Source organism: Malaclemys terrapin, chromosome 14 (genome assembly GCF_027887155.1).
Source record: "Malaclemys terrapin pileata isolate rMalTer1 chromosome 14, rMalTer1.hap1, whole genome shotgun sequence".
Lineage (NCBI taxonomy): Eukaryota > Metazoa > Chordata > Testudines > Emydidae > Malaclemys > Malaclemys terrapin.
The window spans coordinates 42,419,673-42,443,868 of record NC_071518.1 but is presented as its reverse complement, the minus strand read 5'-3'; the positions used below and the strand labels follow the sequence as shown (position 1 = coordinate 42,443,868).

At 51.7% G+C, this 24,196-nt stretch overlaps 1 protein-coding gene across 1 annotated transcript; it reads left to right on the top strand.

Moving 5' to 3' along the window:
* The first annotated feature begins 6,298 nt into the window (after positions 1-6,298).
* On the top strand, positions 6,299-22,605 carry LOC128848907 (C-factor-like). The gene is made up of 5 exons (XM_054049172.1): positions 6,299-6,376; positions 8,191-8,349; positions 8,433-8,543; positions 21,849-21,920; positions 22,348-22,605. Exons 1-4 carry the CDS (start codon positions 6,320-6,322, stop codon positions 21,867-21,869), a joined length of 348 nt encoding a protein of 115 aa, XP_053905147.1. The 5' UTR covers positions 6,299-6,319; the 3' UTR covers positions 21,870-21,920; positions 22,348-22,605.
* Positions 22,606-24,196: the final 1,591 nt, after the last annotated feature.

Below are 24,196 nucleotides of genomic sequence, written 5' to 3'. Positions count from 1 at the left end.
GTATGCTCACACTTCTTATCAAACTATCTGTACTGGGCTAGCTTGATTATCACTTCAAAAGTTTTTTTTCTCTTAATTAATTGGCCTCTCAGAGTTGGTAAGACAACTCCCACCTGTTTATGCTCTCTGTATGTGTGTATATATATCTCCTCAATATATGTTCCATTCTATATGCATCCGAAGAAGTGGGCTGTAGTCCACGAAAGCTTATGCTCTAATAAATTTGTTAGTGTCTAAGGTGCCACAAGTACTCCTGTTCTTCTTTTTGGGGATACAGACTAACACGGCTGCTACTCTGAAACCCCTCATTTCTTTGTTGTTCTATCACTGTAGTCCCCACTTCCTTACTGTTTGTCTGTATAATCTCTGTCTGGTTCTGTGATGGTTTCTGTCTGCTGTATAATTAATTTTGTTGGGTGTAAACCAATTAAGGTGGTGGGATATAGTTGGTTAGATAATCATGTTACAATATGTTAGGATTGGTTAGTTACATTTCAGTAAAATGATTGGTTAAGGTATAACTAAGCAGAACTCAAGTTTTACTATATAGTCTGCAGTCAATCAGGAAGTAAAGGGGGAATGGGGGTGGGGGAATTGGAATCATGTTTTGCTAAGGGGGGAAATGGGAACAGGGACACAGGCAACGCTCTGTGGTATCAGAGCTGGGAAAGGGGACACTGAGGAAGGAAACTGGAATCATGCTTGCTGGAAGTTCACCCCCATAAACATTGAATTGTTTGCACCTTCGGACTTTGGGTGTAGTTGCTCTCTGTTCACGCGAGAAGGCCCAGGGAAGTGAGCGGGTGAAGGAATAAGTCCCTAACATGCAGGGCCGGCTCCAGGCACCAGCAAACCAAGCACGTGCTTGGGTGGCACATTTTCAGGGGCGGCATTCCAGCCATCTTTTTTTTTTTTGCTTCCGGCAGCAAAAGCCTAGAGCCTGCCCTGGTAGCAGCAGCGCGTCATGTGTCTTTAAATCATGATTTGGGGACTTCAACAGCTGAGTCAAGGGAGAGAATTATTCCAAGAGTGGGTGGGTTAGCTTTTGTGTCCAGCACCATGCGGGAGGTCAGACCAGATGATCATAATGGTCCCTTCTGACCTTAGAGTCATACGAGTCTATGTGGGGGGGCGTCCTTGGGCTGCTGAGGTTCGCGCAGCGGGGGAGCAGCACCCGCACCTTGTGGCTGGGCCGAGTAGGCTCTGAGCGGGGGACACTTGGGCTGGGGGCCGCCCCGCGGGGCACACGGAGCCGCCTGCAGGTGCCACAGGGTGGCCGCCCCCCAGTGCCACAGCCGGGGCCGAGTGCAGCAGCCCGAGCCGCCCAGGGACTGCGGCAGGGTGGCCAGAAGCAGCAGCAGCAGAGGGGCCATAGAGGGCAGGACGCTGCCATGCGGGGCCCACATCCCGCTCTCTGGGGCTCTGCTCCCTCTGGGGCTGCCTTGCCCCAGCTCCTCAGCCCCCTGCTGGGGCAGTTGCCCGTCTCTGCCCTCCCGGGTCCCGGCCAGTCCTGGAAGCAGGAGCCCTGGCTGGAGGGACCCTGGGCTGAGGCGCTGCCCAGGAGGCCTGCTGCTTACCCCGACCCTGCCAGCGCCGGACCAGCTGGAGGTGAGGAGGGAGCAGGCGGAGTCAGCACTGGTGGGGGGGAGCCCAGCACAGGGGCAGCAGGGGGTGAAGGAGGGCACTGGTGTAGGGGGGTGAGAGCCCAGGGCTGGGGTAGGGGGCAGCCAAAAATTTTTTTGCTTGGGGCGGCAAAAAACCTAGAACCAGCCCTGATAACATGCACGCTCTGTGTACCCAGCCTCAGTTAGTAAAGGGATCCCTCCTCTTGCTTCATACGCCCAAAAAGCATAATTCCTCTTTCCCCAGGTCTCACCCCTTGAACTGTATCAGGTACTAAAGTCAGGTTGTTCAAGTAGGGCGTTAAGGCTCATCCTCCTAAATTATCTACTTTAAATAATAACCCAAATAAAACTTGCCAATTGTTTTCCAATGTAACATTTTGTCCTGGGAGCACAAAGTGCCTAAAATGGTCAACATCTTTTTAAAAAATGGTTCGGACATAACAAAAAGTTCGAAGGAAAAAATTTAATTGTGAGGATTTATGCAAATTTCAAAGAGTACCAGTGGTGGGGAAAAACCTAACTGCTGGTTGTACAGTGTTAAGCAGCTATTGCTGCTTAAAAAGTACCAAAAACATAATCCAGAAAATTTTAACTATATTAAGGTAAATTCTCAGTAAAGGGGTTTAAAGAGCTCAGCCTTAAAACTTAAAGAATAGTATCAAAATGCAATGAAAAAGCAACTGGTATTGTTGCAACTACTGTAAGTGAAAAACAGGGTTGCCCAAAACAATTTAGTTAGGAGAAAGAAAGCGAGTGCAGCTGTTGCCGCTGGGTCCAGAGCTGGGCTCCGATGCCCTCCCCCCTCCATGGGGGCCAGCCTCCAGGCTCTGACGCCCTTCCCCCTCCCTGGGCGGCCAGCCCCCCAGGCTCCGATGCCCTTCCCCCTCCCTGGGCGGCCAGCCCCCCAGGCTCCGATGCCCTTCCCCCTCCCTGGGCGGCCAGCCCCCCAGGCTCCAACCCGCTCAGGAACATCTACACGGCTATTTTTAGCCCTGCGGCCTGAGCCCCACAAGCCCGAGTCTGAGGCTTGGCGCTGCAGGTTTTTCTTTACAGCGTAGACAGGCGCCGGAGCCCAGGAATAGGAGCCAAGGGTCAGGAGCAGATTACCGGGAGCAAGGCAGCGCTGGGAACACAGGAACTACTGTAGCCCTGAGTAGCCAGCACCCTGCCCCTGCTGCTGGGCTTAAGAGCGGGTCTGTTGGTCCTCTCAGCCCATCGGGCGGTTTGGCCAATCTCAGAGCTTAGCTGGGACCCAGCTGTGCTCGTTACCTGCCCGGACTCCTGATCCCTTTCCTCTTCATCCTCCTCCTCCTCCACTGCAGAGCCCAGAACGACACAGGTCTCCAGACAAGCTGACCCTGGCTGATCCTTGCCGCACAAATATAAATAAATTGTGGTGCACAAAAACCCTAAACAGTTGTTTAATTTAACAGTCCCAGGTAACAACGCTTTTAAGGAACACTAAAAAATATTCGATGAGTTCCTTTAGCTAAGTCCAGCAGCAAAGTCTTTACTTCCTCATAACTTCTCCAAGAAAGAAAATACATTTTACTGGTCAGTTGGCTTTGGGCGGTCCAGGTGTAAAGGATTTGCATTCCTTTATGTTTTTAGAAACACTAAAATCAGCACCCTTCTAGGAGTAAGCTTCATAACCCACCTTAAAGCCAGTGTTAATTTTAAAAGGAAATTTTACAGTTAAAAGTAAAATAATTTTTCTCATTAGAGTGAGTTTTAATCCATTTGTGCAGCCGGTCAGAAGGGTTTCAAAAATATCCACCAAGGAAAGCAACCAAAAATCCTTCCCTCTCCATGAGAAGGAGGGGGGGGGGCATCCAAACATTTAGGAAAATACCTAGTCCTGTCCATAGTGGTGAACCCTTCTCCTCTCCCTCCCATTCTCCACTCTTTTCCCCTCCATCTCCTGTCCCACCCCCTCACCCATCCCGCTCCCAGGGGTCTGGAGCTGGCCTCTTGCCTGAGCCCAAATATCTACACCACAGTTTTACAGTCCTCTAGCCCGAGCCCGAGTCAGCTGACACTGGCCAGCCGTGGGGCTTGAATTGCAGTGTAGACGTACCCACAAAGGGCAAAGAGTCAAGCATCTTCTGTCAGTTAGCTAATGTCATTCGGGATGCGTGCTGGCAGGACTCCTTCAGCTGGCTCACACTGGGGGCTCTGCTAAACCGGCAAAGTCTCTGGAGCCTAAACAAGCCCCAAACTAAACTGTGGCTTGTAACTGAATGGAAAGGCTTCTTCTTCTTTATATGCACCTACGCTGCGTTACCAGTAACGGCAAGAAGGCCGGGGTGCAGGAACAAGTTGTATAGTGCGGGTGCTGAGAGCCACTGAACCAAACTGTAAACCCTGGATATAATGGAAACCATTTCAAGCCAGGGGGTCTGGCAGCACCCCAGCACTCCTAGCTCCAGGACCTGTGAAGAAAGCTGTCGCTCCAGAACCAAACTCTGGCCTTACACTAATAAAAATGCCCCAAACATCAAAGTCCCTCACTAAAATCCTAATTGCTTAATCCTTCATTCTCTTGGCTCTGGTCTTGCCCCTGGGATGAGACCTCTTGCCTCTGTCGGAGTAAGACTCTTCTCTGGAGTCAGGGGGGAGGGGAGGGCTGGTTACTGTGACCCTTGCAGGGACAGGAAGTGATCCTTGCAAAATCAGGCTTCCTGCCAGTGTCTGGGAGACCCTGGCCCCTGCCCCGGCTAGAGCCAGGCCTTCTTGGATGCCTGCCAACTACAGTCCAGCCCCTCCAGGAGCCCCTCTTCTGGGGGGTTCCCCGGAGAGCTCCCCTCTCGGCTCCTGCTCAGTCCTCTGACTTGGGCCTCTCCTGGGAGCTCCTCTCCCCAGGAGCCTCCTGTCTCCCTTGGGAGTCCCCCAAGCTGAGCTTGGGGAACCTTTATTAGCTACAGGGGCTCATTTACTGATCATCCCCCCAAGCAGCCAGTCCCCCTGGGTGGGGCCTGTGACGTTGTGCAGTCTATATGGTTTTATAAAACATGATAATAAGTGAATATAATGTAACTGGAATAGTTTTAGAAAAAAATGGTAAAAAGTGAATATAACGTAACTGGGATATGCTTCATGCAAAAGGTCTCTTGTAAGGTATCATTACAAAGCTTATAATCTACTGAGTGCGATCATCCGATTTGTATAAATGTACCACTCTTGTATCTAAAACTAGAAATATAAAATATAACTCTGAGGGTCTATTGTAATTATGTAAAGTGTGGGCCATTAATGATGGTTTGGAATCTTGATGACACCCATTGTCTGCAGATGGTTGTGTTTACCTGTGAGTCTTCCTGTATATGTGTGTGCTGGCAAGTAAGTCTTGCAGTGACATGTGATCATGTCACCTGAACTGGAATCCATCTTTAACCTGGTGCTTTTCCAGTGAGGGGAGTGGAAACCCAGAAGGACAAAGGGTTCCCGCCTTATGCAAAAGATATATAAAAGGGTGGAAGGGAACAAAGGGGAGGGAGGAGCCATCATGAAGAATCCCCTAGCTATCACCTGAGCTGTGACAAGAGCTGTACCAGGGGAAAGAATTGTGCCCAGGCCTGGAAGGTGTCCAGTCTGAGAAAAACTTACTGAAGCATCTCTGAGGGTGAGATTATCTGTATGTAGTTTGATTAGACATAGATTTGCGCATTTTATTTTATTTTGCTTGGTGATTTACTTTGTTCTGTCTGTTACTACTTGGAAACACTTAAATCCTACTGTCTGTATTTAATAAAATCACTTTTTATTTAGTAATTTACTCAGAGTATGTATTAATACCTGGGGGAGCAAACAACTGTGCATCTCTCTCTATCAGTGTTATAGAGGGTGAACAATTTATGAGTTTGCCCTGCATAAGCTTTATACAGGGTAAAATGGATTTATCTGGGTTTAGACTCCATTGGGAGTTGGGCATCTGAGTGCTAAAGACAAGCACATTTCTGGGAGCTGTTTTCAGGTAAACTTGCAGCTTTGGGGCAAGTGATTCAGACCCTGGGTCTGTGTTGCAGCAGACGGGAGTGTCTGTCTCAGCAAGACAGGGTGCTGGAGTCCTGAGCTGGCCGGGGAAACAGGAGCAGAGGTAGTCTTTTGCACATCGGGTGGCAGCTCCCAGGGGGGTTTCTGTGATCCAACCCATCACAGGACCTTCCCACGGCAGTGACGGGCACTCTGAGCGCTAGCTCCTCAGAAAGGGCAGGGTCTCAATTCAGTCTGATTTCCGTAACCCCTCCATTTTCCTTTCGGAATGCTTTGGGTTGTGTTGGTCAGAACACTAAGCAGGCCGGGCTCTCTGTGTGCCACGCCTTGAACCTGGCTTAATGTCAGGGTCGCCAGGTGTCTGTTTTTTGACAGGAACACCCAGTCGAAAAGGGATCCTGGCAGCTCCAGTCAGCACCGCCGACTGGGCCGTTAAAAGTCTGGTCGGTGGTTTTGCAGGGCTAAGGCAAGCTAGTCCCAACCTGTCCTGGCTCTGTACTGCACCCCAGAAGCAGCCAGCAGGTCCGGCTCCTAGGTGGCCAATGGGAGCTGGGGGAGCGGTGCTTGCAGGCAAGAGCAGCACACAGAGTGTCCTGGCTCCCCGCCTAGGAACCAGACCTGCTGGCTGCTTCCGGGGCGCAGCACAGAGCCAGGACAGGCAGGCAGCCTGCCTTAGCCCCTCTGCGTCGCTAGTCGGGAGCATGAGACAGGAGTCCTCCCCTCTTACCAATGTGGTCGGGCCGATCCAGGTGGCCAAGGTACGTACGGACTCATTGGCTATTATTTACTTGGGGGAGGGGAGAAGGGAGGGACTGAGAGGCATGGAGAGATCTTCACCCTATCTAGGGACTGGATCAAACAGAGTTCATTCTGTACCTGGAGCCACCCACTGTTTATCAGTGTATTAAAAACTGTTAAAACGAGAAGCTATCGCTCTAAGTATAAGGGGTTTCCTGGTCCTGCTTATGGGCTAGCAGGAAGCATGGGGGCTGGGTCTTCAACAAGTAGTCTGCGAAGTGCCAGCCTAGGGTGAGGCAGGGAGAGTTGTGCCTCTCTGCCTTAGGGAGCAGCCTGCTTTCTGGAGTCTAAGAAATAAAGTCATGTTATGTTGCAACCTTCCAGCAAGAGTATTAATGTTTTTATCGAACTTCTCTCTGTGCTCCCTGAACATGACATTTACAGCAAGTCAGGGAAAGAGGAGAACATGGGGAATATGGATCATGGGCTGCTCAGCACCTCCTCCCACCTGCACAAGGCATAGAGAGCAGCGGAGACCACGCAGGCAGCCAGTCCTACCCATGGTGCAGCCAAGCCATAAGCTGAGTCTGCTCCCTGCTGCTCCGCTCAGGTGGATCGTTGGCCTTTGCATAGAGTGGAGCGTGTGTGCTGATGTGCAGACCTGATTCCATGTGTGCGTGTGTCAAGGTGCCTGTGTCTGTGAGTGTGCGCTGCAGCTGTGTGTGGTGTGTGTGATATCCCCATATCTCCGTGCACACTGAGTGGGTGACTGGTGTGTCCATTGCCATCGACACAGCTGATCACTCTCTGCTCCTGGCTCCCAGGGCTCCTTGGACTCCATACTCGCTTGATTGTCTTCTTACCCCCCTGACGGCTGGGGGCTCCTCCCTTCCCTTCAGGGCACCATCCATGTCTTCTCTTCTCCCTCTGCCCCCAGGGATCTCAGTCTGGCCCATAGTCTCAACTTTCCCCACTAACCCAGAGACTCCCACACCTGCCTCACCGCCCCAGCTCACCTCCCAGTCCCTGCTCCTGGCCACCCCAACAGACAGGGCAACTGCTGGAACTTTGTCCTCTCTGGCCACTTGCTTCCCAGCTCCTGCATCTATCACAGCGCGGCCGAGATCACCTTCCTCTCCTCCCGCGACCTAGCCTCATCCTCCTGCTTCCCCATCCTTCTTTCTGGTTCTCCGTAAGGGAGTGTTACGCTGCGAGCTTCCACCACCAACCCCTTGGACACTGGTGTGAAGGCCCCAGGAGGAGTTAACCAGAAGCTTCTGTCCCCCATGGCCAAAGGGACTTGTGATAGGGCCAGGCATTTGGGCTGAGAGGCAGAGGGCTCTTGCTGACGAGTGTGGGTGTTTTGTGTGGGAGGGAAGGCAGAAAACACAGAGACTGAGGCCAGGCAAGTTTGGAGAGGGAGACGGAGAGGCAGGAAGGGAGCCAAGCGGGGCCAGTAAGGGCTCTGTGCGTGACCCTGGGACAAGCTAGAGGCAGTTTGTGGGTCTGGCACTGGCTAAAGAGGTGTGGGGGCTGTACGCTAAGAAGCTGCTCCTTTAGCTTTTGGCTCCCCCTGCATACGGAGGAGCAGGACGGCATCAAAGACAACACCAGGCTCATCAACTTCTGCTTCCCGCTGGAACGGCCCCGGTCCCTGCGCTTTGACTAGCCGCTCGGCTCAGAAAGGGGCAACAGGACTATGGCCGAGCTACCCCGCCGGTGGGAGGGAGGGCAGGGCCCCATCACAGCTGCCATGTCCACAGCTTGGCGCCACAGCTCAGGCGGGTCCCAACACCACGATTGAGGAGGTTTGTTGGGTTTTTATTTTCATCAGGAGTTTCTGCCCCTGCTGAAGAGGGCAGCTGAGGAAGCCGGAAAGGAGGGGCTGAGCTGCAGCAAGGCAGCAATTATCAACATGTCCACTAAAGTGGGCTCCATCAAGCTGTGCTTCAAAGTCCTGGAGATCCCCATGTACCCATACAGTGCCAGCAAGGTAAGCTGCGTTCCCCACTCAGCCTCGGAAAGTCTTAGGATCAGCAGTGAGAGGCCCTTACAAAGATGTGGTTTATTTTCCAGGCCGCTCTGAACATGGTGACAAGGTGCCTGGCAGCAGAGCTCAAAGACGCCGGGATCTTGTGCACTGCCATCCATCCTGGCTGGGTGAAAACAGACATGGGGACAGAGAAGGTAGTGCCCAGCGAGGTGCCAGGCTGGCATGCTGACAGCACCTCTTGGGAGGTGTATTCCTCATGGCTCGCTTCAAAACAAGCAGCCCCCACTCCAGCAGTCCCCTGTTCTCCGCGCAGTGAAGTGCCCTGGGGGGTTGCTTCCATTCTCAGTGCAGCACCGTGCCCTGTAAGGCCGATGGCAAGCGTGAGACACAGTCCAAGCGACTGCTTTGAACTCAGCCTCCTTTAGTTGCAGGAGAGTCGAGTTTCGGGAGCAGCTCAGCTGACGCTGGGGCGGGAGCACTGAGCCAAAGAGTCACCTACCCCACAGTCCAGCAAGCACCTGGATACAGCATTCCCCAGGCAGGGCTGGCCCAGGACCCAGTGGCACTCAGGCAAGGAGAATCCTCAGCTTACCCCCCCACCCCATTTGTAAAACATTTGAATACCTAGTTTTGTGTTGCACTGGGACCCCATTTCATGACTCGATGCATGATTTGCAGGCATGAGTTATCCCTGTCAGATAAGACTATACATTTGCTAAGAACAAAAGCAGCACCCCGAGCCTGGTGCCCCCCCAAGTCCAGCACCCCAGGCGGTCACCTGCGTCGCCTGCCCCTAAATCCAGCCCAGGAATCTCGCCTCAGCCTTCATCCCACAGGCCATTCCAGGAGCACACTGGGCTCCCGCTCCCGTTTTCCCCCGGAGTCCTTTCCAATGGCAGGTCCTGCGCCCCGTACTCACAGGGTGTGGGTGAGGTTCGGATGCAAGCTCCGGGCAGTGCTCACCTCAGGAGGCTATCGGAAGTGGCTGGCATATCTCTCCAGGTCCTAGGCAGAGGGGCAGCCATGGGGCTTTGCGCTCTGTCCCCATACGCAGGTGGCCCCCACAGCTCCCAATGGCTGCTTCCCAGACAATGGGAGCTGTGGAGCTGGTGCTCAGGGTGGTGTCTGCAGACGGGGGCAGCTTGTGGAGCTCCCCTGGCCACCCCTCTGCCTTGGAGCTGGAAGGACATGCCGGCCACTTCCAAGGAGCTGGGCACAGAGCCTGCCTGCCCTGCTGGCACTGTGGCCAACCAGACTTTTAGCAGCAACCCAGGAGTTCTGGTCAAAAACCGGAGAGCAGGCAACCCTAATGCATGGCACTAGAGCTGAGAGAGGGCTGGGGCAGCAGGAGAAAACGGGGAGGGATAGCCAGGGAAGTGGTGCCACTGGGTCCCAGGCACAGACTTGTTGCTGCTGGGTGAAGACAGGGATAGGAAATGGAGGGCGGTTCCCCTGTCTGAGGGGGGAGAAGGTAAGTGAAGTCTGCAGCTGAGCAACCAGGGAGTGGCTACATTTCTGTGCGCACTAAAGGCTGATGGTTCAACCTGTAATTCTCTCTCTGGCCTTGTCTACACTACGAGAGTAGTTCGATTTTACTTAAATCGAATTTTTGGAATCGATATTGCAAAGTCGAACGTGTGTGTCCACACTAAGGACAGTAATTCGACTTTGTGAGTCCACACTAACGGGGAAAGCGTCGACATTGGAAGTGGTGCACTGTGGTCAGCTATCCCACAGTTCCCGGAGTCCCCGCTGCCCATTGGAATTCTGGGTGGAGCCGCAAATGCCTTCTGGGTAAAAAAAATGTGTCCAGGGTGCTTTTGGGTAACTGTCGTCATCCGTCCATCACTCCCGCCCTCCCTCCCTGAAAGCGCCGGCGGGAAATCAGTTCGCGCACTTTTCTAGTCAGTGACAGCGCGGATGCCACAGCACTGCGAGCATGGAGCCTGCTGCAACCATCACTGCAGTTGTGGCCGCTCTCAACGCCTCGCAACTTATCATACACCTTTCCCTGAGGCAGATGCAGAAAAGTCAGGCGAGGAGGCTACGTCAACGCGGTGATGGCCTGAAGTCTGAGAGTAGCACAGACCTCTCAGAAAGCAGGGGACCCAGCGCCGAGAACATCACGGTGGCAATGGGTCATGTTGATGCCGTCGAAAGGAGATTCTGGGCACGGGAAACAAGCACTGAGTGGTGGGACCGCATAGTGCTGCAGGTCTGGGATGAATCCCAGTGGCTGCGAAACTTTCGCATGCGGAAGGGAACTTTCCTGGAACTTTGTGAGTTGCTGTCCCCTGCCCTGAAGCGCAATGACACCCGGATGCGAGCAGCCCTGACTGTCCAGAAGCGAGTGGCCATAGCCCTGTGGAAGCTTGCAACGCCAGACAGCTACCGGTCAGTCGCGAACCAGTTTGGGGTGGGCAAATCTACCGTGGGGGTTGTTGTGATGCAAGTAGCCAAGGCAATCGTTGATGTACTGCTGCCAAAGGTAGTCACCCTGGGAAACGTGGAGGCGATCATAGATGGCTTCGCAGCGATGGGATTCCCAAACTGCGGTGGGGCCATAGATGGAACTCACATCCCTATCCTGGCACCGGAACACCAGGCCAGCCAGTACATTAACAGAAAGGGCTACTTTTCCATGGTGCTGCAAGCACTGGTGGACCACAGGGGACGTTTTACCAACATCTACGTGGGATGGCCGGGCAAGGTTCATGACGCTCGTGTTTTCAGGAACTCTGGTCTGTTTAGACGGCTGCAGCAAGGTATTTACTTCCCGGACCACAAAATAACTCTTGGGGATGTGGAGATGCCTATAGTCATCCTCGGGGACCCAGCCTACCCGCTAATGCCCTGGCTCATGAAGCCCTATACTGGCGCCCTGGACACTGAAAAAGAACTCTTCAACTACCGGCTGAGCAAGTGCAGAATGGTGGTGGAGTGTGCTTTTGGCCGTCTCAAGGGGAGATGGAGAAGCTTACTGACTCGCTGTGATCTCAGCAAAACCAATATCCCCATTGTTATTGCAGCTTGCTGTGTGCTCCACAATCTCTGTGAGAGCAAGGGGGAGACCTTTATGGCGGGGTGGGAGGTTGAGGAAAATAGCCTGGCTGCTGATTACTCACAGCCAGACAGCCGGGCGATTAGAAGAGAACAGCGGGAAGCGCTGTGCATCCGGGAGGCTTTGAAAGCAAAGTTCCTGAGTGAGCAGGGTAACCTGTGACTTTAAAGTTTGTGTATTGAGAAGCTAAACCTGCCCCCGTTTCTTTGCCCAGTTAATGTTGACTATCCTATCCAGTTACATACCCCCTTCACCCCACTTCCAACACACGTTTCAAAATAAAAATAGTTCTACTTTGTTAAAGCACACCGTTTTCTTTAATACTGTATTCGCGGGAATTTTTTAAAACTGGGACGCAGACTGTGGTGCGGAGCGGGTGTACTGTAGTGGCGCGAATGCAGCTTCTAAACTCAAGGATTGACAGGCTCCGCTGCGGTGGGATGGTTGTTTCAACGGAGCCTGTCACCCCTCCTGATAGGGACTGTGTGTATGGGGGGGTCTATGTGACTTTGTGGCAGGGGGAGGACGGTTACAGATCCCCTGCTGTGTGGCTCTGTGATCCTGCCTAAGGACCGCCGCTTAAGATCTGTAACTGCCCTCCCCTGCCACAAAGTCACAGAGCAACCCACCCCCCACCACATAACATGAAAACAATCTCCCAGACTAACCAGGGTAACTAGTCACTGCATCACTGCACTATGTATGTGCCCTGCTGCTGTGCCTGCCCCCGACTATATACCCTGCCAAAGGTGACTGTCCTGTCGAATTACCAACCCCCTATCCCCCCCTCCTCCAAAAGAACATGATGGAAACAGTAGTTAACAGAAACGTATTTTTTATTATCAACCAAACATGGAACTGGGAAAGTGAAACTTGGACGGGGGCTTGTGTCAGGCGGGAAGGAAAGAACTTGTCAAATTTTGGGGAATGAGAGCCTTCTGCTGCTCGAGCTCTCTGCAGGGGTGGAGTGAGAGTTAGCAGGGACTCTGCCGCCTCTCCTTCTGTGCACTTTGGGTGAGGGGAGTATGGGACTTGGTGGCGGGGGAGGGCGGTTAGAGATGGACTGCAGCGGGGCTCTGTCCTCCTGCCTCCGTTCCTGCAGAACATCCACAAGGCGCCGGAGCGTGTCCGTTTGCTCCCTCATTAGTCCAAGCAGGGTTTGAGTCGCCTGCTGGTCTTCCTGACGCCACCTCTCCTCCCGATCCATGTTGGCTTGGTGCATTCGGGTCAAGTTCTCCCGCCACTGGGTCTGCTGTGCTGCCTGGGCTCTGGAGCAGGCTATAAGCTCCGAGAACATGTCCTCCCGTGTCCTCTTCTTCTTATGCCTAATCCGCGCTAGCCTCTGGGAGTGTGATGACAGGCTAGGTTGTGAGACAGTCGCAGATGGGGCTGTGGGAATGGGAAAAAGGGAGTGAATTCCTCAGAAAGATAAATGTAGTTGTGAACAAAGAACATAGTCTTTCTCTGTTAACAAGACCATGCACAGCACCTATCACATGCGCACTCAGCACAAGGTCGAATTCTCGGCCTTCGCATTCAGTGCCTGGGGTCTTCTACAGCACATTTGAGAAGCCTCTCAGGAGAACGGAATTTCTGTTGCAGGCAGACATGGTAAGCCGTAGACTTGTGGCAGCTTAAAACTTTAATATTAGCAATGGCCTCATTTCACATTGAAATCAATGTCGGTCCCTGCTGCCAGCAATTCGGCAAGCAGGAAGTCTGCTCCTGTCCCACACCCTCGCGGCTGTCCCCGGGAACGATCCCTTTCGGCTGCCCCTCTCCCGCCTCCACCGCGTGGCTGCAAACCAGCGGTTACAGTTCTGTAAAGGAACGGCAAAGCAGTCCCAACACTAACATTCCCCTACCTCATTCAAAGCAGGTCATCATGAGCGACATCACCCTCATGAGGATCTCTGACAGCGAGAAAGAGAGAATGCTCCGGGAAAGCCTGCAAAGACCAGGGCCGTATGCCGCCATGCTGTGCAGAGCAATGATTCCAGAGTACTTGATAGTCTCGTGGCGTGGCAACGTGTCCTACTACGGAGGACCCAATAAGGCCGCTCTCCCCAAGAACCTAATGCAGCGGATTTCCAATTACCTCCAGGAGAGCTTCCTCGAGATGTCACAGGAGGATTTCTGCTCCATCCCCGGACATATAGACCGCATTTTACTGTAGCTGCTGTAGCAGTGACTAACCAGTAGAGCGGCTTGGGCAGGACAATCATGCAAAACCGGACATTGCTAGATTTTTTTTCAATAGTTGCACTGCCCATGACTGAATCGTTAAGCTAATCAAACTAATCATGAGAAACCCATTTTTTAAATTGTTAATATTCCTGTTCTGTTACAAATAAATGTTTAGATTTTTACAACACTTACTGGCTGATCCTTCCCCAGATTCTGTGTCCGGGGTAACGGCTGGGGAGGGTTGGTAGGGGATCTCTGTAAGGGTGATGAAGAGATCCTGGCTGTCGGGGAAATCAGCGTTGTGAGCGCTGTCGACTGCCTCGTCCTCCTCATCTCCTTCCTCATCTTCCCCGTCCGCTAACATGTCCGAGGATCCAGCCGTGGACACTATCCCATCCTCAGAGTCCACGGTCACTGGTGGGGTAGTGGTGGCGGCCGCACCGAGGATGGAATGCAGTGCCTCGTAGAAACGGGATGTCTGGGGATGGGATCCGGAGCGTCCGTTTGCCTCTTTGGTCTTCTGGTAGCCTTGTCTCAGCTCCTTGATTTTCACGCGGCACTGCGTTACATCCCGGCTGTATCCTCTCTCTGCCATGTCTTTAGAGATCTTCTCGTAGATCTTTGCATTCCGTCTTTTGGATCGCAGCTTGGAAAGCACGGACTCATCGCCCCACACAGCGATGAGATCCAAGACTTCCCGATCAGTCCATGCTGGGGCCCTCTTTCTATTCTGAGATTGCACGGCCATCACTGCTGGAGAGCTCTGCATCGTTGCCAGTGCTGCTGAGCTCGCCACGATGTCCAGACAGGAAATGAGATTCAAACTGGCCAGACAGGAAAAGGAATTCAAATTCAAATTTTCCCGGGGCTTTTCCTGTGTGGCAGTTCAGAGCATCCGAGCTCGTACTGCTGTCCAGAGCGTCAACAGAGTGGTGCACTGTGGGATAGCTCCAGGAGCTATTAGCGTCGATTTCCATCCACACCTAGCCTAATTCGACATGGCCATGTCGAATTTAGCGCTACTCCCCTCGTCGGGGAGGAGTACAGAAGTCGAATTAAAGAGACCTCTATGTCGAACTAAATACCTTCGCGGTGTGGACGGGTGCAGGGTTAATTCGATGTAACGGCGCTAACTTCGACATAAACGCCTAGTGTAGACCAGGCCTCTGTCTCTCTGTCTCTCTCTCTCTCTCTCTCACACACACACACACACACACACACACACACAGCGTAGGGGGGAGTTAAAGTCAAAACGGGCAAAAAATGATTGGATTTCCTTAAATTAAAATCTTCTGACTTTGGGAGTCTGACTCATGATTTTTACTCTCCCGAGATAGGCAATCCAGGGAAGGTCTTGTGACAAAACATACCCCTGTATTCACACCCTATACACCATGGTAATAACCTCTGTACAAAGTACATTAGAAAACTCATAGTTTGCTGGTCAGTATCGTCCTGGTAAAATTTGTGTGGCAACATTGTATGTGAAGGTGCAAGAGTCCCCTGTATGGTGTTATTAACACATGTTCCAAACCCCACAGCCCTGCCCACACAGAAGTTAATAACGCATGAAAGCTCTGTTGCTACTTGGACTCACTTCAAATCTCTCTCTGTTTGTAGCTAATATACTTGTTTTACTGGTTTATCTAATTCACTGTGTTTAAATTGGAGTGTTTGGATAACTATTTAAGGTAATATAATGGCATATTATTCCCTTAAAGAAATACCAGACCATATATCTGTAGTGTCCAGGAGAGGGCTGGGCAGTATAGCACATTCATTTCTGGGGTAAGATCTGGGACTGGGGGTATGAAGGCGTCACCCTGCTGTATAACCAAGGCTGGTGAGAGCCAGAGTGTAGCAGGTAGGTGCAGTTACACACAGACCCTCAGGGTGTGGCTTGCATCTTCGAAGGCTGTTTGTGAGCAGCCCCGGTGGGAGTTACCACAGCAGGGCATTGTGAAGCACTGTAGGGGTGTGGGACTCACCCCTGCGGCGCCTCCTGCTGGTCATCCATGGGAATTAGCTCATCCCAGCTCCGGAGCGCCCTCTGCAGGCTGGTAACCCACCTTACCGCTGGCCCCCGTGTCCCTCCCAGGACCCCAGTGTCCCTTTCTCCGGGTGCTGCCCCCTGGCAGTAACCCCTCTTTCTCTCAGGGTCTCCCTACCCAGGAGAACCCCCAACCCTCTAACCCCACCTTCATAGAATCATAGAATATCAGAGTTGGAAGGGACCTCAAGAGGTCATCTAGTCCAACCCGCTGCTCAAAGCAGGACCAATTCCCAGCTAAATCATCCCAGCCAGGGCTTTGTCAAGCCAGGCCTTAAAAACCTCCAAGGAAGGAGACTCCACCACCTCCGTAGGTAACGCATTCTAGTGTTTCACCACCCTCCTAGTGAAATAGTTTTTCCTGATATCCAACCTGGACCTCCCCCACTGCAACTTGAGACCATTGCTCCTTGTTCTCTCATCTGCCACCACTGAGAACAGCTGAGCTCCATCCTCTTTGGAACCCCCCTTCAGGTAGTTGAAGGCTGACCTTGCCTCAGTCGTGGGCTAGCCCCCAACTAGCCCCCACGCCCTGGGGCGGACTGCAGTGTAAGTGCCACTCATCACAGGCCAGGTTGAGTTTGGACCTGCTGCCTTGGCCTACCCCTGGGGTGCCCTCCGCAACCCCCAGTACCCATGGGACCTCTGCTAGGCCGCAGCCTGGGGCTTTCCAGGCTGGAGCCTCCTCAGCTCCTCTGCCTTTCCCCAGCCCTGCTCCCTTCAGGTACCCTGTCTCTAGCTCCTGCAGCCAGGCCCTTCTCTCTCTGAATGCAGAGAGAGAGGGGTGTGCTCCTGGCTCCCAGCCTCTTATACAGGCCAGCTGTGGCCTGATTGGGGTGTGGCCCAGCTGCGACCGCTTCCCCAATCAGCCCAGCTTTTAGAGCTGCAGCCCTTCCAGGCAGGAGCGGGTGTCCACCCCGCTATAGGCACTAAGGTTGCAGGGCAAGGGTGACAAGCCCCCCTCTGCTCTGGATTGTGTCCTGGTATGTCACAGGTCTATACCGCAATCATGTATAAGTTACAAAGATGCAGCCTGAACCCCTTGGAAACTATGTGTGCAGTTAGCCCTGCAAATACAGTGCACTCAGCCACAATTTCACAGTTGTCCTGCTTCAGCTATGAGATGAAAGTTGTCGTGGGTGTATCTACAAAGCCAAAGGCTGGTCAGTGTCTGAGATCCTTTGGCTGCAGTTACGTCAGCTCCTTGCTCAGATTCCTCCAGGACGCACAGTTCGTTCTGTCTCACCTCATCCCATTCTGACCTGTGCTCCCTCTGTCACAAAGACCCACTCTGGCAGGTTTAATTTCCCCACAAACTGCTTGACACGCTCCAGGCTGACTCCTCAATTCGTCCCAGTCACCAGAACGCTGCGGACATTAAAGCCAGCCAGGGTCCCTCGCCTGCCTGTGTCCCAGCTGGCAGTGCCTCTGCTTAGTGAGAGCTGGGCTAGCTGCACCCACTCCCCCTCTGTTATGCTCATACAAAGCACACGGGATCTTTTCAGGGAAAAGGCAAATACGCCGCATTTATTGAAAATACAAGTTAGCATATGCTTTTCAGTCTCTCTCTCTCTCTCACACACACACACAGAGTCCTGCCAGTTGATGTTCATAGTTACCAGTCTGTTGTAGCTCGAGTCAATCTAATGGCCAGTTAGATGGAGCACAAGTGTGGAGCTGGGCTCGTGTCGGTCACGATCCAATGCTCCAAGGCTTTGCAGGACTGAACCCAGAGTTCCATGGCAAAACACCCCAGCTTTATAGTTGTAAATTTCCATTTGAGTCCATGCATTTTGCAATGTTATCCTGTAATCATTAGTCCTTAAGTGGTGTTATCATTTGATGGTTCTTGTTGGGCTTCCCATCATTATCTCCTATTTGTTGTCTCGCCTTCGGGGGTGCCTGCCTCACCTCTGAGGTCATCAATGCTGCTAACATGTTTAGCATCGGATACAATGGATGTTTTCTGATTGTTTCCTGGTCTTTCCAAGTCTCTCACTTTTTCTTGACCATCTGGACATTTGTGATGGCTTTCACACCTTATCTTTTCCTGATGCAGGCATTCCTCATTCACACAAACAATCTCTTACAGAAACCTTCAAAGGTATCCAGACAGCAGTATTTTGTATTCATCAGAATACATTGTAAATCAAGCCTTGCTAAATCTTATAACTAAAACAATTCACATTGGGGCTTCAGGCCCTCAACATTCCTCTAATCTCCTTAACATAGATACAATACAAGATCCTGTCTCTTACTTACTAAAACTTTAAAACAAAGAAATGTATATTTAACTAGAGTGCCTAATTTGTAATACATATAGAAACCATAGTAGACATTATAGCTTATCCTAAAACAAAAGGGTGACCATAATCTGTCATAAGGATTGTTCTGGTCTGTCATTCCTTTCTGCTATTCAAAAATGGTGGCTGGCAGGATAAAATCAAACCATACATTAATTCTCATGGGGCATTATAAAATCCTGCTCCTACACCTCCCCCCGACAACTGGGGTTACCTACGGGGAGCTCCAGGGAAAGAACTCTCTGCCAGCAGCTAGCGATGAGTCAGAAGGAGATGGAAGGAGCCAGACCTTATTTGTATATTTGTTACCCAGCATCTCAAGGAGAACAGTCTGTTTGTTTTGGTTACTAGTCAGTGAAGTTCTCAGTGCAGAGCTGGTGAAATGTTGTTCTCCTCATTGTGTGTGAGAAAGGGCAGCACAACTGTACCCAACATGCCCTGAATGAGGAGCAGCCACATCTAGAACCTCAGTCTGACACAGCTGGGCAGTGGAACCAGAAACAAAGCACTAGGCAAAGAGTGGCACAGGACGTCAGGAGCAAATATCAGGGGATAAGGATCCCAGTGTCCCAAAGCTCTTTAATCTCTGCAGTGCTAAGAGACTTCTAGTAAGGAGCTGGATCGAGTATTTTAGAGGCAGTGGCAAGGTGCCCTGGTCCGGCCCTGCTACAGTTATAATGGATCTGAGACTGTAGCATGAGACAATGCAGAGGCAGCGCTAAGGAATCCAAGGCATCTCTTCCCCAGAGGGGCTGCAGACAGACACCTGAATTCACTGCACTTCCGGATTTGGCTACTTCATTAACTACTAAGGAACTGCGAGTACTGTGTTAGGGAGAGGAAAATGAAAGGACTGTCCAAGGTACCAATGTGTGGGTGTCTTACTTAGTACTGGCAGGAACGTACGATGGATTTATTGTTCCTTTCCCCTTAACACAGTTTTCCTTGTTATAGATACTGATTCGGTGTTTGCGTGGGGAAGTTTTGTCTGTTCAGGGCACTGTTGTGATAACTGAGCCTACAAATGTACCCGAATTGTAAAATCGACTGTGAGAAGTGGGTAAAGGTTCATGCAGTGACACAATGAGCTGTCATATCAAACTGTGTGGGGAACAAAACAGGGTCTACACATAACACAGCTCTTCAGTGGTAGGATTATGACTGGTAAACAAGAGAAGCAGAGGATGGAACCAAAATCAATGTCTTGAAAGTTAGGCCTAATTGGTGGACAAAATAATGGGAGGATGGATTATTCCATCCATCGCCTGCTTGGAGCCATGAAAAAGAGACTTTGGGGGAGAACAGAAAAAGAACATTTACCGTCACCATGGCTGTGGGGGCAGGACTGTTGCCATGACACCAGACCTTGTGGGAGGACACCAGACCATTGTCATGTATTCAGTGATGGCCTCAACCTGACACTTGAAATATTTGTGATGTTCGGTGTAAGTGAACATTTGTCACTAGTCATTTGTCAGGTGGTGAGATAGACTGGGGAGTCTAAGGGGGCTGTCTGTGACTCCATGGTAAGACTGTTACAGCGATCCAGGAGTTCCCATTTGGTACCCGCTTGGTGAAATCTAATTGTAGAGCACCCCACCAGATCAGGGTCTGTGACCTGCATCTGACAGCCTGCCCTGAGGTAGGAGCGCAGGCGTGAGCTGCTCCAGACAGCGTGACATGCACAGATCTGGTGCTGTGGGGAGAAGTGAGGGCAGCGTGCCACTGAAGCTGCAGAGGGTAGCAACAGAGCAGAGTGAGCTCCAGTGAGGGCCCTTTCTCCTCCATGGCCTGTGGACAGTGAGCCGCAGGGGTAGATGGCCTCTTGCCTATGCTCCTGGGGCGGGGCAAAGGCCATGAGTGAGATGCTGAACTTGTGCCAAGCAGTTTCCTTTGGAAGGGAAGGGAAGGGAAGGGAAGGGAGTCGGGCAGCTGGAGAGTATTCTTCAGTGCAGGGCCTGGTTCCTTCGCCCGCCAGCTCGCGGAGCCATGTTCCTCCTCAGAGCTCCTGGCCCCAGCACAAAGACCTCACAGCAACCAGCGCTGGCCATTCTGCTCCATGGACCCAAACGTTACACATGCCCCAAGTGTGTGTGGGGGGGTCAGTGAGTCTCCTCTCACCCCATTCCAGCCAAGGCTGGCTAGACCAGATGGCATTCCGGCTACACAACACCAGCCTGCTACACTGGTTCTAACAGACTGTAGCGGGGTGGTCACCCCGCTCCTGCCTGGAGGGGTTAAAAGAGCCCTGGAGAGGGCTGTGGCTGGGGAAAGGCTGACTGGGGAAACAGCCTCAGCTGGGGCCATGTCCCAATCAGGCCGCAGCTGGCCCTATAAAGGGGCTGCTAGGCTGGGGCTAGGCAGTCTCTCTCTAGTTGTTGAGAGGGATGGGCCTGGCTGCTGGGAGCTGAGGAAGGTACCTAAAGTGGAGCAGGGCTGGGGAAAGGCCAGAGGAGCTGGGGAGCTCCGGCCTGGAAAACCCCCAGGCTGCAGGCCTTGTTAAAGGCTAAGAAGGTACTAGGCTTGCAGAGGGGCAGCCCAAGGGTAGGCAGAGGCAGCAGGTCCAAACCCTCCCTGCCAATGATGAGTAGCACTTACACGGCAGTCTGCCCTAGGGAATGGGGGCTAGATGGTGACTGGCAGTAGCCCAAGACTGAGGCAAGGTGGGGATGGGGGTTGGAGGCCAGCGGCAAGGCGCGCTAATTCCCTGGATGACCAGCAGGTGGCACCGCCGGGTGAGTTGTCACTTCGCTACACAGACCCTTCCAGCTGGGCCCCTCCAGCCTGACAGCCTGGGCATCCCTGCCTCACACTGCCCTGTCCTCCTAAAACGGCTCCCTTTCTTCCCCTGCCTCTTGCCCAAGGAACCGAGGATGAGCTCCCAAGGGGCCGGGAGCAGAGATTCAGAGTGAGTCCCAAGAGCTGCCCCTGAAGCTGAGACAGGTTCTCGGCTTGGCTGGGCCATCTCCTGGCCCAGGCAGACGCCACTGCTGGGGAGGGTCAGGGAAGCAGTCATGGCCGTTGCTCACTGCAGCACACGCTGCACTAAATTCACATTGAGTTAACTCCTCTGCTGAGTCGCACCTAAGGCAGGTGAGCTGTCCTGGGAAGGGAGATGTCGGGGGAGGAGGGTCTAGAGAGGCCATGTAGCCTCAGACAGACTAACAAGCACTAAATGCTTTTGGCACAGGAGGTAACCCTGCCCCTGAGAAGCCCCTTCTCTCTATACGTGCTTGTCATCTTGAGGGACTATTTGTCAGAGGAAGGATACAATGGAGACCCCTCACCATCTTTTCGCTAGGGAAATGGACCTTACTGTGGGAGCTGGACTCTTGGTTCACACCCCACCGGGGCAGCACTAGGGGCTCTGGGTCCATTTCTTGGATGGTTGCAGTCTGTGACGTTCTGTACCTCGTGGGAACACACTACACTCCCATGTTCATCCTTATAAAAATGATTGTGTGACATCCAATGCAAAGTTTGTCATGTCAGGTGTCTTCAGAAGGCTCGTGATGCACTGAGCATTGTTGTTATAGTGATATTACAGGTTGTAATTTCATATATATAGTTATGAAGCTGAAAATGTGTCCTCATGGCTTAAAACAGCCCAGGCAAAACTCTCCAAGAGCAGAGGGGCCGTTCACACCTCATCAGGGCAAGTATGGGACAAACCCAGCCCAGTCTCACAGGAACAAAGGACACTTGCCTAGGCAGCAACAAAGGATCTGTTGGACTCTTGAGTGAGTCACCCCCCTTCCTTTGGACAGTTTGGGACTGCGATGAGGTAATGCTCACCTGACCCTGAAGGGGGGGGACAAAGCCAAGAGGGAAGAAAGAATATGATAAAAGGGGGAGACGTTTGCCATGCTCTTTTTCTCTCTTCCATCTCCATCTACAGACATCACCACCAAGCGACTGAAGCGCTGATCAAAGGGGAGAGCCTGGCTGAAGGGGAACCAGCCAGCCTGTGGTGAGAAGCATCTAAGTTTGTAAAGGCACTGAAAGTATTAAGATCAGCTTAGAATGTGTTTTACTTTTATTTCATTTGCCCAAATCAGACTTGTCATGCTTTGACTTATAATCACTTAAAATCTATCTTCATAGTTAATAAATTTGTTTGTTTATTCTACCTGAAGCAGTGCATATGGTTTGAAGCATGTCAGAAACTCGGGATAACAAGCCTGGTGCATATCAGTTTCTTTGTTAAATTGATGAACACAATTGAGCTTTCCTGGGAACATTCAAATAACAAGTAAACAGTGGCATTGGCCTGCAAAAAGCTGAATCAAGCAGACATGTGACTTGCCCAGGTGGCTTGAGACCCCATCTTCTGGCTGTGATGTTGCACAAGAGAGAGGATATAAAAGCCCCTGAAAGCCTCTCCATTTTGTCTTCAGCTGACTCCAAAGATAGCCTCTCCAACCCAAAGAGATGCCTGAAAGAAACTGGAACAAAGGCCAGTAACTACAGGGGGTGAGTGATTGCTGGACCCAGACTAGGAGGAAGTCTAGTCTGTAAAAGAAGCTTATTGGAACATCTCTGAGGGTGAGATTTACCTGAATTTAGTTTCCTACGATTTATCTGCATTTAGTTTCCTACTGTATTAGGCTTAGACTTGCATGTTTTATTTTATTTCGCTTGGTAACTTATTTCATTCTGTCTGTTACTACTTGGAACCACTTAAATCCTACTTTTTATGTTTAATAAAATCACTTTTTACTTATTAATTAACCCAGAGTAAGTAATTAAATCCTGGGGGATCAAACAGCTGTGCATATCTCTCCATCAGTGTTATAGAGGGTGAACAAGTTCTGAGTTTACCCTGTATAAGCTTTATACAGAGTAAAACGGATGTATTTGGTGTTTGGATCCCATTGGGAACTGGGTATCTGGGTGCTAGAGACAGGAGCACTTCTTAAGCTGTTTTCAGTTAAGCCTGCAGCTTTTGGGGGACATGGTTCAGACCTGGGTCTATGTTTGTAGCAGGCCAGCATGTCTGGCACAACAAGGCAGGGTATTGAAGTTCCAAGCTGACAGGGAAAACGGTCTCAGAGGTGGTCCCAGCACATCAGGTGGCAGTCCCAAGGGGGTTTCTGTGACCCAACATGTCACACCCGTGACTAAGGGTGAAGGGCTATAAAAGGGGTTATAAAGTTTTTAACAAGTATGGGGTTGTTTCTGGGGAGTAGGCTCAGTGTTTGAGTGTAGAACAGGGGTGGGTAGTTCCTGGTTATTGGTGATTTGTGCTGAACGAGTTCTACCTTCATAACAAGGCGGCATTTGATTCAGTGCTCCACTTGTCCTGTGCCCTATTCCCCAAGGGACATGCACTATCTGCAGAGGTGGATGTCGAGTGTGTGCACTATGGGCCTATTAGCTCATCACTCAAAGAGGGCAGAGTTAAGGTTATGTGGCTGTTCAACCTTCGTTTTGCAGAGGTTTCAGTTTTTCTAAACTAGATGCTCTGGAAGGACAAGCGATACTTCTGGGCAAATTTCATGCTGCATTAATGACAATTTTTGTCAGCAAATGTCTTAGTTTTGTCTTTTTCACTGAAAGAAATGTTTTGTTGTATGAGTTAGTGGTCATCTACACAGGTGTAGGTCTCATGTGGGGTTACAGTTGATATTCTACTATGGCTAGGCTATTACAAAAGACCTAGCTTTTACATTGTGCTTTCCATTGATCAATCTCAACAAACTCGATATCATTCTCGCTGGGTTACAGATGGGGAAGCTGAGGTACGGAGGGGCGAAGTGACCTGCCCAAGATCACCCAGCAGGTCTGTGGGAGAGAGAGCCAGGAACAGCCCCAGTTGAGTGGTCTCTCCCCTAGGCCATATGGTTGCTCTGAGATTCCTCAGTACTCCTCCCCCTCCTCTACGTTTTGCTACAGTGGAATGAGGCCAATGGTTGTGCTTTGAAATGTCCGGCCCCAGTCACCAGAGCGCTGCTGATATTGCCCTGCAGGGAGAAAGCAGGAGCTGAGCGGATCCTGCCTGCAGGGGTGGGAGGTGCTCGCTGGCTACGTTCTCAGGAGCAGGGTGAGCAGAAGGGATGGGGCTTTGAGGTACAGAAAAGGAGGTGAACTGGGGACATGAGGAGGTGGCCAGGAAGCTGTGGGAGTTTGCTGTGTTCATGGGGCGATCTGCAGCCTGGGCAGGGTTTTCAGGCTCCTGTTAATCTGTCAGAATGTGGGCAGGCTGACACTCAGAGTGGCTGATCTCATTCTCCTCTCTCCAAGGGG

Excerpts from the sequence above, each read along its gene's own strand:
- LOC128848907 (XM_054049172.1), top strand. The coding sequence starts at position 6,320 with ATGAGACAGGAGTCCTCCCCTCTTACCAATGTGGTCGGGCCGATCCAG. Across the intron at positions 6,377-8,190 it reads GGCCGATCCAGGTGGCCAAG|GAGTTTCTGCCCCTGCTGAA; the intron begins GTACGTACGGAC and ends TATTTTCATCAG. Across the intron at positions 8,544-21,848 it reads CAGACATGGGGACAGAGAAG|ACATCACCACCAAGCGACTG; the intron begins GTAGTGCCCAGC and ends CTCCATCTACAG.